At 37.3% G+C, this 18079-nt stretch overlaps 1 protein-coding gene across 1 annotated transcript in view; it reads right to left on the reverse strand.

The window, feature by feature from the left end:
- The window catches only part of DDX10 (DEAD-box helicase 10), a 213564-nt gene that overhangs the window by 66344 nt on the left and 129141 nt on the right, over positions 1-18079 (reverse strand). Inside the window, exon 16 of the mRNA XM_031675526.2 lies at positions 9504-9560. Within this exon, the coding sequence (XP_031531386.1) occupies positions 9504-9560 (57 nt within the window). The remainder of the gene's footprint in view (positions 1-9503; positions 9561-18079) is intronic.

Below are 18079 nucleotides of genomic sequence, written 5' to 3' on the forward strand. Positions count from 1 at the left end.
GAACAGATAAAAAAAGATGTAGTATAAATATACTATGGAATATTACTTAGCCATAAAAAGAATAACACGTTGCCATTGTGACAACATGGATGAACCCGGAGAGTATTAGGCTAATTGAAATAAGTCAGACGGAGAAAAACAAATACCATATGAATTCACTTAATCTAAAAACAAAGCAAAGAAACAAAAGAAAACAGATACAGATGCAAAGATACACAGAACAAGCTCGTAGTCGCCACAGATGAGGGGAGTAAGGTAAAAGAGGTGAAGGAGATTAAAAATTACAAACGTAAGAGTTATAAAATAAATAGTCATGGGGATGTAATATACAGTATCGGGAACATAGTCACTAATATTGCATTAACTTGTATGGTGACAGATGGTTACCAGGTCATCATGGTAATCAATTCATAATGTATACAAAGGTCGAATCACCACGTTGTACACCTGAAACTAATATAACACTGTATGTGAACTATACTTCAATTAAATTTTTAAAAAGAAAAAAATATAAATCATCAAATTATCTCTAACTTAAGCAGAATAAACCATGACTGAGCATAAAGGGCGTCACCAGGATTAAGTGAGTCTGTTTAGTGAGAGTCCTGATGTTCTGGAATGGACCTAAATGACCATCCAACCGAGCAGAGCCCAACAGACCATTTAATAATGCAGTGTTCATCCATAACATGTGTAAGAGGAGACATACACACACACACAAATAAAATAGTGAGAGAAAGAGCGTGTAAGCACGTTAGCGCTTTTCTGACAACTTATTCTGAGTTCTATTTCCCCTCCAATTTTATGTGGTTAGAACATTTTTTTATTTTGCAAGTTTTATAAAAGAAACAGAATTCTTTAAGAAGTATTAGAACACGTTTTGAAATAGCTATTAAAATACTGTCTCATATTACTAAATGAAAGAAGGCGGTCTGAAAAGGCTACAAACTGTACAATTTCAACCAAATGACATTCTGGAAAAGGCACAGCTACAGAAACAAAAAGATCGTGGTTTCCAGGGGTTTGGAGAGAGGGAGGGAGGGAGAAATGAATACATGGAGCACAAGGGATTTTTAGGGCAATGAAATTATTCTGTACGATAATATAGCGGTGGCTACATGTCATTATGCATTTGTCAAAACCCATAGAATATACAATATCAAGAGTGAACCTTAATGTAAACTATGAACTTTGGTTGATAATAATGTGCCCATGTTGGTTCATCAGTTGTACCAAATATGCCGCACTAATGAGGGATGTTGAGGGCAGAGGGAGTATATATGCGTGGGTGGGGAGGGCTGTGTGTGAACTCTGTGAACTCTATTTTCTGCTCAATTCTGCTATGAACCTGAAACTGCTCTAAAAGAATAAAGACTATTTAAAAAATAAATTAAATAAAATGAACTACAAAAAAAATTACGTCTCAAAGATTCTGTCTCAAATTAATCTGGTATTGCGTTGCAAGTTTAGAAACAAACATGACTTTTTTGGGGGAAAATGTCTTCTTGTTCTCAGGGTTAATGGCTCACACAGCACAGGTTTAGGATCACCCTTTATCTTCACAGCCACTGCGGGGCCCTCAGTGGTCATGGGTCAGGGAGTGAACACAGGCCTGGACTCTTGTACTAGCTCTTTCATGTTCTAACCACAGCTACAGTTACTCAGGCAACCTGTATTCATTGGTATCAAAGAGAATACTCAACGTGACTGACAACAAAGCAGTTTTAGCAGGATCTGCTGATTTGGTCAGTCAACAAATATGTGAGCAAGGTACTGGATGAATGAGGTCTCACATCTCTGACAGAGGTTATGTTCCAAAATTAGCAGGCAAGGTGACAATCATCATGCTCAAACTATCCTAAAATGTCCCTTCTATCACCCATAAAATACAATGCACATAGTTTGTATATTCAGCTACACTAAAGCTTGAGGACCTCTAAGCATGATAAAAGGGCACAAGAAAAGGAAAATCAATATATGAGGACATATTAGGACAGCTCAACTTTTAATTTACTATATTCTTAGCACTTAGGGAATGGGTCAAGTATTCTAAAGGGATCCTGATTACCTAAGAGTGTACTACATTCTGTTTTAGTATTAAGCACCTATAACCTTAATATAAGTTAACGGATTTGCTTGAAATTGTGGTGAATAAGCAAGATGGGGCAGGAGAGGAGCATCAACTTGGAGAACGTTGGGGGTGCTGGACACGTGCACAGTCTGGCGGAAATTTACATGGTGCAACTCCACTGCATTCTATGAGCCCAGCTGCTAGGTTTCAAGGAGCCTGTAACTGACACAGGATTAACATGTAAATGTTGACCTTGAGAATGAACATACCTGGACTTCATTGATGTATTCAACTAATATTTACAAGAATTAACTAATGTGCCAGCTATGAAAAATCAGTTGCTGTTCTCAAGGAGTTTACAGTTTATTCATAAGAGACACAATCACTAAGTATCATGACAGAATAATGTATGAAAAGTATTGTGGAGCAAAAAGGAAGAAATGCCTAAATCTGCTTGAAGGAGGCAGGAAAGGCTTCAAAAAGGAAATGGTGTTAGGAGGAAGAGGGGTGAAGGAGAGGACATCATAGGGCAGAGGGAAAGTCTGTGTAAAAGTAAACAACACAGGAGAACGTGGCAATTTTAACTGATCTCCATGCGTTGGAAATAATGGTCAATTGTTTCATAATATTTCATTCATAAGAAAAACTTGACTACTGGGATTATAGTGAGGTTTGATAGAAACTAATAGAAAATTAGCAATACTCTGTAGCTGCCAATGGTTATACAACTAACCATTCTGTTTCTTAATGCAACCACTATAAAAGGGAACTAACAGTGGTTAAGAAGAGCGATTTCAGGAGAAGAAAGTATTTGCTTGCAACTTCTATTTCAGATTTTCAGGCTGCCAAATGTGCATACTCTTAACTGTCATGGAAATGAGGTGCCAGTATAGCCTAATGCTTATTAAGTGTCAGGACTCTAAAAGAGTCGGTAAAGGAGACCGAGTCTGGGCTCTGCCATGTCCCAGCTATGTGACTTGGGGAAAGTCATGTAATCTTCCTAAGCCTCCATCTCCTCATTTTCTAAATGGAGATAATACCACTTACCTCACAGCTCTGTTTGTGGGGATTAAAGCCATAATGCACGTAAAGCCTTTAATCGCAGTATTTGTTACAGAGCAGGCAGTCAATGAATGGTAGCAGCTACCAATTAATACTACGTTTTACATCGGCCAAGAAAGGTATATCCCAAACTAATGTCATTATTACAATCCCTATTTATTCTAGAGGGAAAAAAACGGATACTGTTTGAAATCTTTTGGTAAATTTAACATCAATGTTATTAAAACTGTCAACATTACTTGGGTTACAGTCTTAAGTGTTAAGACTGTGACTGAGAGTAGTATTAATGATATCATTTTATTACATTTTTAATGTGACATCTTAAATACAATAAACTTAATAAAACTCTAAACTATGGTCAGTGCTCTCTGGTATTTCCTGTTTTGCTGTTGTTTTAACTATAAGACCCTGGAAGAATCACCTATCCATCAAGGGCCTCCACTTCCTCCTCTGCTAAAAAAATTATTTGGAATATGAGTTTTCTCTTTAAAAGTTTACACTCTGGGGGGAGGTAGGAATGGAGAGTTGCCGCTCAGTGGGCACAGAGTTTCAGTCCAGCACGAAGAGAGTGTTCCAGAAGTGGACAGTGGTGGTCACTGCACAGCAAGGTGACTGTAATTAATGCCGCCAAATGGGACATGTAAAGATGGTTAAAATAGTAAATTTTAGGATATATTTTACCACAATAAACGTATTTTAAAAGAATTTAAAGTCTGTGCTCTGTATCCCTTTAAGCCACTCTATCACCACTCAGTCATTCATTTAAATATTAAGTGCTTACTATGTACGAACCAGGCAATGTGATAGGTGGTACAAAGAACAGGACTTAGAGATGAGTGAGAAAATCTGACATGTTTACAAATAAGTGCAATAAACTATCAGATGCTTCACAAAGAAGGCCGGAGTAGGACTGCAGAAGCAGGAGTCCATTATATCCGAGAGGGTCAGTTTCATAAAGGGAGAACCTATAAGCTGAGTCTTAACAGATCAGCATGTATTCACCACGTGGGTGAAATGCATGATCAGAGAGCTGTTCCTTCTCCCATAGTGAACTCTAAATCTTCATGACCAGAAAAGGACAGGGAACCCTGCAAGCACCTCTAAAATAATTCGAGACGGTTAAAAGTTCAAACTTAGTAATCCCCTTCTTCATTATCACCAAAGAAAGAGAGGGAAAAGAAATTTTTTTAACCATTACATTAATCTCAAAACAAAGCAAACCAACACTACAATCACAATAAAAGCTAAATGTAATTGAGTTTTCATTTCTAATTCAGATAGTTATTAAAGGGGGAAAAGCACATCTTCTAAAGGACTCAATGTTGTTTATTTAAAAACTAGAAGGAAACCATAATGGGTCTTATTACAGCGCTAAAATAAGGTATTATTTGAGTACTTTGCTTAGAGAAACCAAATAACTCATTTAGGGCACCATTAAATAAGTGATTGTGTCAGTGCAGCAAATGGTGCCCTGGAAGAGTTCAGACCCTTCAAACAGAGCAATTTACTTTCAGGGAACACCTTTGCTTTCTCTGGGAATTGGGACTATAAACAAACTTGCATTTCCATTATCTTGTTTTAAATTTTATCAAAAGCTGTTTGGTTTAAAATAAACCAATCCTCTAGAGCCCTTGAAATCCTAACCATATTAAAAACAAAGAAAGAGACCAGTTAAATTTCAATAATTACAAAATGCCAAAGGAGGGGGAAAAAGGAGGGGGAGGTGGAAGGGTTATATGTAACATATGGAATGAGAAAGCATTTCTCCCCAGAATAAAAAATATTAATTCGGTGTTAGTCAATAAAGCACTGTCAAAAAGGAGTAAATGCAAAGACTTAAGACCTAGAAAAGCTGCAAATGACCATTTTCCACGTTTATCAATGTCTATTTGCAACTCTACAAAGAGAGATAATCTTTTAGCAGTTAACCCTACAGCAAGATGTGAGAGAAAAAAAAGTAGTTATCCACAAATGTTGGAAAGACTGAGGCCCTATACTAGCAATTGCGTTGAGCATAATTCATAGTTTTTGTTACACATCTCGGCTCAGATCAAAGGGTCACCCAGCAATGAGACACAGACTGCTTTCCAGCCTTAGTCTGGAGTTCTCTCCTCACTCAAGTTATTTGCTATTAGTTATTTTCTATGAATAGTTGTTAGCCCATGTACCAAAGATCAGGTTTGTTTTTTAAAGAAAAAACAAATAAAAGAGGTAAAAAATAGCATACAGAAAGAGCATGGGGCAGTAAGAGTAAGAGGGAATGAGGATTCAGAGAGCCTGAGCACGTAACAGTTCCACCATCAAAGGCAGTGATGGCGGTAAGTCATTTACTTGCTTTTAGCTTTAATTTATTTGGGTGCTTTCAGAGTAACAAGTATGTATGGATGGACGGATTTAAGTAGAATCAGTATTTCAAACACAAGTTTCCCTGGAAGCTTCAGTATACCTAGAGGGGTAAAAAAATGGGACTGTTCTGTTTGAAGACAAAACGGAAGCCTAGAGTCCTATCCAAATAACCGTCCTGTGTGCTGAGGGGACGGAAGGACGTACCCCCGCAGGACCCCTTAGCTACACAACCTACTGCTTAAAACTGCTGGGAGAGGTCCGCGGATGTTTCACACTATTCAATTCCATGTACTAGGAAAAGTTCAAAAAAGATTTTAAAGGGCTGACAGACGGTTTTTACTTTGTTAAGTAATAATGATTTGCAAAGTCATCATTATTATTTCATAAGTGAAAGGACATTCCAGCAGCAAAAATCCAGGAAGAACATATTATCAAAATGAGTAAGTTAAGCTTTGCTTTATGAAACTATTGGTGGCCAGAGAAAAAGGTATTATAAATCAGTAGATTAGGAAACCTGTCCAGGCCATCTCTCAGGTCTATTCAGGTTTGAAAATTATACAACTTCTACTGCTATCCTGAAAGAACTAAGGTCATTTTAGGTATCCAAGAAACTATTCCCTAAGATTACTGTTTGTTAAGCACATTAATAAAGTGCCCCAGGGTCACTAAAATAAAAAAAGCAATAAAATCAGAAAGAAGAAATCAAGTTAAAATTGGCTATATAACATCAACCTCAAAACGTTTATCATTTTAATTATTTTCAAATAATTTTCCCCATGCTTAAAAAATAAGAATTATAAGCAACATCAGTAATAAATTCCAAGCAATGCTTAACTTCCAGGTGTTGAAATGCCTCGAAGCCATTTCCTACTCTTTGGTCCTTCACAGTCAACGTTCAGTTTTATCAACCACGTACTTTGTTTAATACACTCTACTTGTTTTTCAAAAGCAGCACAGCACTGAGATATTTCTGGGGTCTATTTCCTCAAGCTTCACCACCGTTGTTCTTTCCCTTTACATTTCTGCAAAATCCTTCCAGCCACCAGAGGTTGGTACAAGCGCTTGTGACCATCAAAGAAACAGGAGGAAATCCAGTTGGATAATGAGATAAATAAAGCTTTATTTCCAGGATTATGTAACCTCCCTGAATCCAAAAAGTGACATGATCTATTGAGCATTGCTACAACTAGTTTCTCAGATCTCAGCATACAATTTCTAACTTATAAGAACATACAGCATCCTGTTAGCTAAAATAAAAGTCAAATACTCTTCAGCAGTTCAAATGTTTCTCTGCTAAAGAAAGTTTTGATACCCAAAGACCTCTATCTTTCAAACCACTAGATATTGAGTACCCTGAAAGTCGTCTTTAAAGTTTCAACTTCATATTTCTCTCCAATTCCTGACACTGCACATAACATATTCTGGGCAGATCTCAAATCTATCTTTTGACAAAAAGTTGTATCAGACTTCTGAGAGGTCCATTCCAACTTTATTTTACCACACTTTGACTTTAAAGCGTTTTTCTTAGGAATACTTACTATGTCAGGGAAGAGACAACCACCAAGCATCATGTGTAAAATTGAAGACTCATAATATTAAGCCTCTCTTTTCTGGCAATTATGGATAATTTCATCAATTTTTATTCCAATGCTTTTTCCCAGTTTTTAAAGCAATACTCTGTGCCCTCTATGCTGAATGAAGCACAAAACAGGACAGCTCTGTCAGTCTCCCTTTCTCACCCTTTCAGTTTCTACGCATTGATCTGTTGCAATAGCTATAGATGGGTAAGACAATGCTGTCTGGTACAGTAAGTCAGCAAACACCACTTTCTTTCACCACTAAGGTGTCTTTCAGATATCTTGTAGGTTCAGTGACTGAAGGATGCTCTGGATTGAAGCTGACCAAGGGGCCCCAGAAAGCAACAGCCTCAAATCATACGATTATGTTTAAACATGTTAAAGAGAAGACAAAGCTTACTCTAAAACTACGTCATAATCCTCATTTAAAGCGCACGTGCATGTGCATGCAGACAACAGGAAAACCTGATAATTCGTACCCTACATTTCTTCTGAGGTATCACAGAACTTTGGGCCATCACCTTTTCAAGAGTTCCCCCAAATAACATCTTCTGAGTCTGTTTCTAAAGGGGCGCCAGGAAAGCCGTCAGAGCCTTCATCCCCTGTCACTTTCATTTGAAAAGAAGATGGGCACAGAAAGGGGAGTCCGAGCTCATGCCTCGGGCTCCATGAGTCAGCCTGAATCTGTCACTGCTGCCAGCGCTTGGTGTCCTGGGGAATATCTGAGTCCTGGCTACAACCCGTCCTCTCATTCCTCTGCTAACATCATTCTTACAAGAGGGCTGCCGTCTCTGGGCACTCGGACGAGGCTGGAAAATGAAGGCAGCTCGACTACTCAGAGCAACACTGCAACAAAGCCCGGTCTACTGAGAGCTGGCTGCACAGCAGAGCCGCGGCCGCTGTTCTTCTAGGAAGCCCTCCTCTTTTCTTGGACATCAAAAGACAAACACACACAACAAACATGGGAAGGGGCACGGAGTGGAGGATGGGCCTGGCTTGAGGAGTTCACTTTAGAATTCACTGCCCAGTGGCAAAACCTAACTTTGACGGCTTTACAGCTCTTGATTTCCCAGCTGGCACAGAATCAAAACCAAACACAGACACCAACTTATAGGGAAATAAAAGAAGAGGCACAGGAGGCAGGCTTAAGGGTGAGAGCCACTTCTCATAGCTTAAACCACTCTGAAAACACAGTATCAACAAGTATAAAAAACAAACCAGCCTTAGCAATAGACACAAATGTGCACGCGCACACAAAGGAAATGTAGTAACACGGCTTTCTTTTGGCTCCAGATTGTATCTTTCATTTTATAATTTCATATGCAGAAACCAGAGCTCCCCAGTAAAATAAAACAGGTTTATTTTTATGCTGCACATGCAATATTCATAAATATCAAGTGCTTTCATTAGACTTAAGATTTTCTTCCTAAATTTAAATTTTTCCCACTACAGTCCCTGAGATCTCATTTCTATGCCATGGCAGTTCACATCTGCATTTTAAAAGCAAATGCAGAATCCGCCATCTGATTTAGCAGTCAGGCTGCACACCCCACAGCCCTTGTTTTGGGGCACCTTTGAAGACAGAGTGACATTTAGTACTGAACACAAGCAGCCCTTTCGACTTACACTGTGGAGTAATGGCTTCCCACTCGAGAACTGCAGCATGAGTTATCAGCCCTGACTTGCTCTCTAAGTGCTACGGTCAGCATGGAAAAGAATGAGGAAGAACATTATGGGTTTACTCAAGGGAGTCGGATCTTTGCTAACTGCTACGGAGAAATCATGGCTAGTTAGGCACAGCACAGTGAGATACGGCGTGAGAAACGACATACATTACTGGGTCCTGGTTCTAGGAAGTCGTTTCTACAAAATGTCCTCAGAATGCAGAAGCTGAACCCTTCTCAGTGTTAAACACACTGGATAAAAATTGTAGCTGCACGTGGATGATGGTGTTCATAGCTGTACATATATTTGAAAGAAACATCTACACAAGCTGAAAATTTTTGTTGACAGAATATAGTGAAGGTGGGAGAGAGAGGCCTTTCCCCTGGATTCTAGGAGTTAAAACAACCAACGCTTTCATCTATTACCAAGCTGAGTTTACACAGGCTGTCTCCCTAGTCTGCAGATGACACAGTACAAAATCCTATCAGGCCCGGCCCACAGAGTCAACCATCTCCTGTACTTAACAGGCACAAAACATAGCAGAAAAAGATGGTGAAGGCAGTAGAGCAAAGTCCAAGAAACAAGTCATCTCATGTATTTTTCCTCCTACATCACAGAGGAAACAAATGAATATCAGAAAGCTAATAATACATAAAAACGGGCTTAAATCCAATTCAAATGTCATGATACATAAATAAATATAAAATGCATATGGAAGAGAAGGGTATTTAAATTCCATTCAATGTTACAAACATTTTTCTCATTAAAATATAAACTCCTACCTTTGCTTGCCTCTTATTGGCTTCTCTTCTGGCTTCTCTTTCTTTCAGTCTCTTCTCCTACAGGAAAAGGAAGAAAATTAGCAATGTATAAACTTGTCTAGCAGTGTAAATCAGACTACATACTCGTAACAGGTTTTTCTTAAGCCAACTAATAAGGGATATTCATTTTCAAACATTTATTAAGTACCTACTATGGGATTAGCACAAGTTTTCAGAATGATTAAGTATGTGTCAAACATCTGGAATCAAATCACAGTTCTGCCATTTATTAGCCGTGCAATTTTAGGCAACTTATTGACTACCTCTCATTTTTCTCCATCTAAATATGGGGATAACAGGGGCACACATTTCATAAAGTTGATATAAGAATTATATAAAATAACATATATGCTTAGCACAATGTCTGACATATGACTGGTACACAGTGTTGGCTATCAGAATAAAGAAGGAAGAAATGCAATAATGACTATTTCCCTTTTCCTCTGTCTAAAAGCAGAATTTATACAGGGTATGAAATCCACAGCCTTGGGGTTCTAAGAAAAGAGGCAATATTTTTTGCAAAAGAAAAACAATGGCAGATAATTCTTATAAGCTCATTATTTTATTGAATTGCTTTATAATTTCCCCATTCATTTTCCAATGATCATAAAACAGGCAGAAAATGCAACACAAATGTTTTTCAAAATAAGAAAATAAATGTGTACAATATTAAAATTCAAAACAATAAAATTTTGTTTTAAATAAAACACTTTTCTCCTTCAAAAATAAAGCCTTAAAGCAATAAGAAAAAGGCTATTCTTAATCCAAAATTCGTAACTATATAGATTTTTTAATTTAATGAACTACTACATCTATGTAAAAAGTGAATAAACAACAAATAATTTTTTCATGAATGTGAAACTGTAACCATGATTCACAGTACGTGAAATATCCACTAACATGAGAATTAACATGTTTTCTCAGTCCGGGCACTCTGTCATTACCAGACATGGCTTTATGCTTTATACATGGCTTTATATACTTCATACATGGCTTTCTCCAGATTCAAGAACCAATTCTAATACATACTCTGAAGACACCTGAGGGTGCTCCATTGCTCCCAGCATTGAGAAGAGCAGGTAAGTGCTACATTCCACACTATCTACTTTATCTAAGGTTACAGACTCCTTTTCGACAAAGTGAGAACATAAATATTATAAGTTTAAAAAGGGGTTAATTACTAAGTAATGTCAAGAGGAGTGGAGTCCACAGAGCTTACAGATTCAGTTTTTATAGCTTCAGATTGCATAGCAAGAAAGATAAATTCTAAGTGAAACTAACAAAAATCCAAATTCAAATGGCAACTGTGAATGTGTCATACTCTTAAATAATGCATAATGTTAAACTATTCTTTTCTGTGATTATTATTCTCTCTCTATCCCAGTTTGGAGAAAATGAGTGCTACTTTCACTTCCAAATAAAACACACAACTAAAAGGGTAGATAAAACTTAAACAATACGCAATTACACAGAGAAACATTCTAAAGATTACTTGGAAGTTCCAGGATCAAGGTCAGAGGAAAAAGGAAGATAAAGAAACCAAAACTAAGAAGGTGATTTGTTCACCGTCAAAGAGCTCAATCATGGGTCTTCGTGTGCCAAGTCTAGTGCTTTTTCCCTGTATCTTCTAAAAACAATTAAAAGTCAGGATTGGGGACTTTAACAGACGTGGCTTTAATAACAGAAAAAATAATACTTAGTATTATTTTAACAAGCAGTCAACAAATACAATAGTTATCAGATACCCCATACTCGAGATAGTTCTCTAATGGGCTTATGAGAGTTGTTCTGCCACCAAAGTAAAATAATCTCAATGTGTCCTCAATTGAGGGGGGGGGAGTTAATGGATGGCAGTTTGTAAACATCTGCACCCAAATTCTTCATAAAAGTTGGCACTAATTACTGATTCTCTATGAGTATTAGCAGACTACAAAATAAATCAAAGTAGCATAAAACTGATCATAATTATGCTTAGTATGAGAGCTGGCTTTAGTTTGTGGATGCACATATTTGTAATTTTCTCTCTCTTCTCTTTCACACACACACATTTCAGTTCCATCTTCCACAAAAAGTTTTCATGTTTTGATAGTAAAATTAAGCTAGACAGTATTTTATGTTATTTTATAAGGATCACAGCAACTTTCAAGTGTTGCACTGCTTAAACTAACTTTAAAACTACAGCTATATAAAACATCAAATAACTAGAGAGGAAAAAAACTATACTTTTATAAATATATCTGTCCATCAGCACATTATTACTGCTGTTATTTTCTTACTAACAGTAGTAGCACTGAATTAATTATCAGCAGTATGCTAAGCATTTTACATTTATTTTCAAATATGTGCTACCAAACTTTTGACGTATTATCATTCCTATTTAATAGATGAAAAATATGAAGATCAAAGTGGTGAAGTAACTTGCCTGATGTCACGCAGCCAGTGACAGACCTGAGACTAAAACTGAGTCTGCGCAGCCAGCATCTCCACTCCCTGAATTCCAGCACACGTCTCTACCCCTTCTCTCCTCCATCAGAAAGTTTTGCTTAGCTTTGTAGATGAATAGTGTTTTTATCTTATCAGTACATTTTAGCCAAATGTTGCATTTCCTTTTGTTGTTAATAATGGTCTGTTACCATATGGGTCTTTCATCCTGACAGCATTTTTTTCTGATAGAATTTTATGTATACTATTTTAATTAATTTTTGCCTATACCCTGTGAAAAAAAAATAAAACTAGATAATTAACCACACGTAACAGTCTCACAAATTGTTGCTGTAATTATTCAGTAACTGGCCTTCTCCCAACACACTAGAGTATCTGAAAATGGCACTTCAAAGTTCCAAAGAATAACCTTGATATGTCCACATCAGAAAAACTCTCTCTAAATAAGTAAACGCTATCTTCCTTTTGGAGCTTTTCAGCTAGCCATTTTAATCATAGCAGGAAAAAACATATTGATAATTTTCCACTACTATTGAACTCCAGTACTAATTCATTATAGTCCACGAAGAACAATTTATATTTCAAATTTAAATTGGCTATCAGAATTCACACGTGCATGCAAGTGGAATAATTTTTCCTTTTAAGATTTCGGCCACAAGTCTCAGGTGAATGAGGAATACTCAAAGCCTTTCAAATATGAAGTGAATATGACCAGGATATGAAACGGATGTATAATAAAAAAGTACAAACTTTCAACATTGGGTGAGACAAAAAGAAAATTAGAAAAATTTTCTTTCTTATCTTAAAAAGCTGTATTAGCACTTTATCTGAAAAAAGCAAGTAAACATTAGTCTTTAAACAAAGGAGAAGAAGAGGAAGTAGAATTATGGTAACCCAAAATTTAGGAAATGGATATAGGGAAGAAAGTACATTTTTTTTTGATAAGGCATGACAGAATTTTTTTTTAAAAGAACAGTATATGAATCATAAATGCTATAAACAATGAAACATAAAGATAGAAAGGTTGGATTACAATAACTAGTGGAAAATTATAATTGAATTTTATTAGATTCTGTAGCTGAGGTTCCCCACTCCCCAATTAATTTATGTGGTTTAAATGCTTTTTCCTTTCTTTCCCTATTTCATTTTTGAGGATAGATTGGTACCAAAAGGTACTTTATGCCAACAAAAAGAAGGCAAAATTTTATCTTTAGTTCTGCCATGCTACCAATGATTAAGTATAAGAAGAGCATGGAATTCAACAATAAAAGTCAAATTCACGAGAGACAGGACAACAGAAAAATTACATTTCAAGGTACAAAATTCTCCCCTAGACATTCTTATATGTCTTTTGGCTTCTCACACACTACAAGTCCTCAGTTACCAGAAAAGAAAGTACCAAGAAATATGAATTTCATCAGCAGTCAAGACTATGTTATTTAAACCATTTTCATTTCATGGAGATCTTGAAAATTCGCAGATTTGGAAATTTATATTTTTCAGGGGGTGGTGGAAGCCTATTTGAATGAGTCTCAGGCAACTGTTGTCAATTTGGTAAGGAACGGAGTTCCCAGCTGTCCACAGAAAAAGAGGGGACATCGATCTTCATTTGAATATTACAGGAACCCCTTTTTCACAGAAGAAAACTGGCTCAACAAAAGTGAGTAAAAGAATGTTTATAGTTTTTTTTTGTTTTGTTTTGTTTTGTTTTTTGCCCTGAAGATAACCCCTGCCCTCTAAGAACAAAATCCCAGGGAGCCTAAACCCCTCCTGGGAACTAAGGACACAAGGGTCTATGATGTGTTATCTATTCTATAGAGTTTATTTGAACAATATAAAAAAATTGGTCTTCCATGTATAAATCTATAACAACTTCATTAAGTATATGAAGACAAAGAGAAACACAAATTTCCATAGAAACACAGATTCACTAATCAATTCCTTCAAGTATCTGCTGAGCTACTATGCACCAGGCCCTGTGGTGGGCTCTGGGTAGACAGATGGGCAAAACAGACACAGCCCTGCTTCCCCTCATCTCTGCAGCCCCCCAGCCACCTGGCCCAGCACCAAACTCTGCCCCTGTGCCTCAACGCCTCTCCAGCTCCAGACCATCAATCTAACAGCCACCCCACCTCTCAAACACACACACACACACACACACACACACACACACACACACACACACACACACACAAAGAAATCCCCAAAACAAAGATCTTAACAGTAAAAAGAAAGATAACAATCAGGTCAAAGACTTGCCACACAGTTGATAAGATCTATATAATCTTGAGTATTTATTTCATTTTGGATGCTGGATGTGAAAAAGAGCCCGAGTAACCAGATGCTGGGCTGAGTATCACAAGCTGCTATAAGCTCATGAGAGTAAGAACAAAACCTCCCAGGCAGACATCACGAAATTACAGGCAAAGGTTGCACAGCAATTCGCTGGACCCTCCTGCACAATAAGCCTGGCTGTGATGATGGCAGGAAGGTTGCACAGGATGAGGATCTCTTTTCCTCCCCTATAAATAAGCTTTATTCATGAAGTCCATTCTAGAATTAAGCACCAGATACTTTGTCCCTTGCCTTCATGATAACATTTCTGACATTAGTAAAATTTCATAAGACCATATGCACCAGATCAGTCTCTGACATCTGCCTTCGATGTTAAAATGACCACAGCTACTCAAAAATGGATCATGGTCCCAGTAACTACACAGCCTTGCAGTGAACACTCAGGGAAAGGTGATGTTGGTATGGGGTCCTAGACTAGGCTCCTAAGCACAGTGCTTATTTTATGACCTTGCTCTGGAAACATGAACAATTTCTATTTCTTGCCATTCCTTCTTCAAGATCCTCCGTCCCTGTTGTCGTCCTCTACCTTTTGCTTCATTGCCTCAGAGTTACCCTGTTGTAGGAGACGCCTGACGGTACAAGGCAGCAGCTGCGTGGGCAAGAAACAGCGTGGACAGTAACAAAGACCGTGGTAAGAGCCCCAGGGCTGCTACTGATGAGCTGTGCGGCTTGGACAAATTACTTGGCCCTTGTAAGTCTTATTAGCTTTATCATTTGTAAAAATGAGGCTAGCTCACTTGTATCAGAAGTTAATACAGAAGAAATGCTTGTTGGTGGGGAGGGCATAGCTCAAGTGGCAGAGTGCATGCTTAGGAGGCACGAGCTCCTGGGTTCAATCCCCAGTTCCTCCTCTTAAAAAAGCAAAACAAAACAAACAAAAAGCCTGATTACCTCCCCCCACCCCCACCAAAATAAAAACTGCTTATTGCAGGACCCAGTTCACTAGGTGCTACTTGTTACTGTTCTCGTTCTTACTATTCCTAAGAGGCCTGATTACTGCTGCCTTCCTCCTTCACGATCATATAAATGTATGTTTAAGATACTTGGACTCCACGTCAAATCAATCCTTGTCACCAACAAAACAGATTTTTCGAAGAAGTCCCTTTAATCCTGTCTTAACTTTCTAATATTCATGCTAGTACTAAGTAGAACTCACAGGATCTTTGCCCACAGTCCAGAGCCACATTTTGACTTGGCTATGCCATCTAAACAAGCAATCCAAAATGGATAAAACACTCCAAGTACATTTCAAAGAAATGAAAGAGAACGTCATAATGAATTGCTTCTCTTCACTCTCAGCTGTTACAGCAGATATTACTGCACTAAATACAAGCAATCTTTCAGAGCTAAGAATAATGACATAACACCACCGCGCAGGTTTTCATTCCATTAAAGTAAAAACCTTTCAATGATACGACCCATGGCCCATCTTTCACAGCTCTCACTGAATTATCAGAAAACACACTGTTTCCATGCAAAAGCAGTGCTTTTGCCTTTGCGACTTACTAACATACTAATGGTTTTACCTGCAAAAATATGGCTTTTGCTACAGTTTTAAGTCTCACAAACAGTTTCAAGAGGTTTAGCAAAGAAAAGGCATAATTAAATATAGCTACGTGTAAATTGCCAGGTAAAGCGGACAATCGGAATGGCCTCAGAAGAAAATGATGCTTAATGGCTATAACGAAGACTCCTGAAAAAAATAAAGCTACTAACTGGGTGACCTAAAGCAGTTACACAGGGCTCCTGAAGTCCCCAGAGTGAGTGGCCAAGTTTCAGCAAGCGGGCGGCTCATTTCCACTTTCCAGCAAAGCCATAAACTGTACAGCGTTTTTTTTTTTCTTTATTTTCTTTTCTCTTCTTTTTCTTTCCTTTTCTTGTCTTTCTTTTCTTCTTGCTATAAACGAGTTAAAATTCTATAGCTCAGTTTCTAAATCTTTGTGACCAAGATACTCCCTTGAGTCACAGTAAAACTTACATAGCTTTCAGAATCTGGCAGATGAAACTATGAGGCAAGGACAGGTGTAACAGCATGGAGGACGAACAGGAGGGAATAAATGAATAGCTGAGACCTGCATTACAAAACCTGAGTGCATATTCAAAGCCATGGTGTGAGGCTGTCAGTTTTAAACAGCAAGAACAAACGACTACTCTCAAACAGAATTATTAAGACAAAATTCACATACATATTAACTATCTTATCCTTTTAAACTAAAAATATAATCATGAAAAATTTTTAACATGCTGAAAGAACATTTCTAAGCCCATAAAAACTTCTAAAGTTGACACGTATTTTTTAAATGTGTCAAATACAGAACTATGTTATAGACTATATGAAATTTCCTTTTCACATGTAAAATGCTTTCAGGCACATTCCTCATTCATAATTTTGTATCAAAAGTTTCTTCACCTTTTTCTATCTTCATGAAGTAATGCTTATTCCTAGACCCAAAAGTTAGTATTTCAAGTAGTCTTTAGGGATATACAATTCTTCTCAGAATATTTTCATAGAAATAATAAACTTATGAGTAACAGCCTTCAAGGCAAACATAATCACATTTGCCCAAGGTAAAACCTCATGCTAGAAGAACTAAGAATTGTCATTATAGTAACTTAATACACTTAATTAGGGGAAAAAATATGATTTCAAAACCAATATTATGTTCAGGTAATACAATTAAGATAAACTGTGCAAGATTAATAATATATTTAGTTTTTAAGGTAAAATGCTAGTGACCATTGGAAAATAAGTGAACAAGGTAGCCTTATCATCAAGCAAGGAACCTACCAGGTCAGCAGGGGAAAATGACAAATTAAAATTCCATTTTTTCAAACAGAAAAGGATAATTTTATTCCCATGATGTCTCTGATCACCTGGTATTAACCCACCTTTTCATTTCCTCATTTTTCAGAACAGGAACGTGCAGTCTAAGCTGACGACTGGTGATCCCCCAGGTGGACCACATAATGCTAGACTCAAGACTCAAATGCAAGTGTGCCACCTTGCAGCACAGCATTCTTTCCACCAAACATTATGCCAAAGGGTAAAACCTGCCATTTAAAAAAATACTCCATACGCCTTGCAGGCAGAAATTTGGTCCATGGCAGCTTCGTGCACAACTGATTTGAGCACCTGTATTGTGTCTTATGTATGCAACTGTCATAAACCTACTAAAGCGCTCACAAAATTGAAATTTACTCTAAGTTAATACACAAATACCTGTATGTATTTAGATAATCATTTTACTGATGAAAATACCAAGAAACGAACCATATTTGTGTAAGGTAGCATGTGCACTAAAGTTGAACAGAGAGAAGACTGTTCTAGTTACTTCCTTGTGCTTTCTTTAAGCTACATAGTATCTTCAATCACCAATATAGAAAATATGCTATGGGCCACCTTGTGCTGAATATACTTATTTTATATAAAACAACAAACTTTGACTTGTTTTTAAAAAGGCCTTATGTCTATTTTAGTTACAGAGGACTGACTTCAAAACCAGTAACATGTAAAGTTCTTGTGACTTCTCTCACAATTATGTCAGCCCCAAACTGTTCTGTCTGACGCTGCTGTGAGACAATCCCAGTGATGGTTTAAAAATCATATTCTATGTTTTAACAATGGTGCAAAGACAGGAAAATGAATTACATAAAAGCTCAAAGATAAGTGAAAATGAACAAGTGTAGAACAGTACATACAGTATTCTACCTTTCATGCAACAAAGGGAGAAAATAAGAAT

This window comes from Vicugna pacos, chromosome 33 (genome assembly GCF_048564905.1).
Source record: "Vicugna pacos chromosome 33, VicPac4, whole genome shotgun sequence".
Taxonomy (NCBI): Eukaryota; Metazoa; Chordata; class Mammalia; order Artiodactyla; family Camelidae; genus Vicugna; species Vicugna pacos.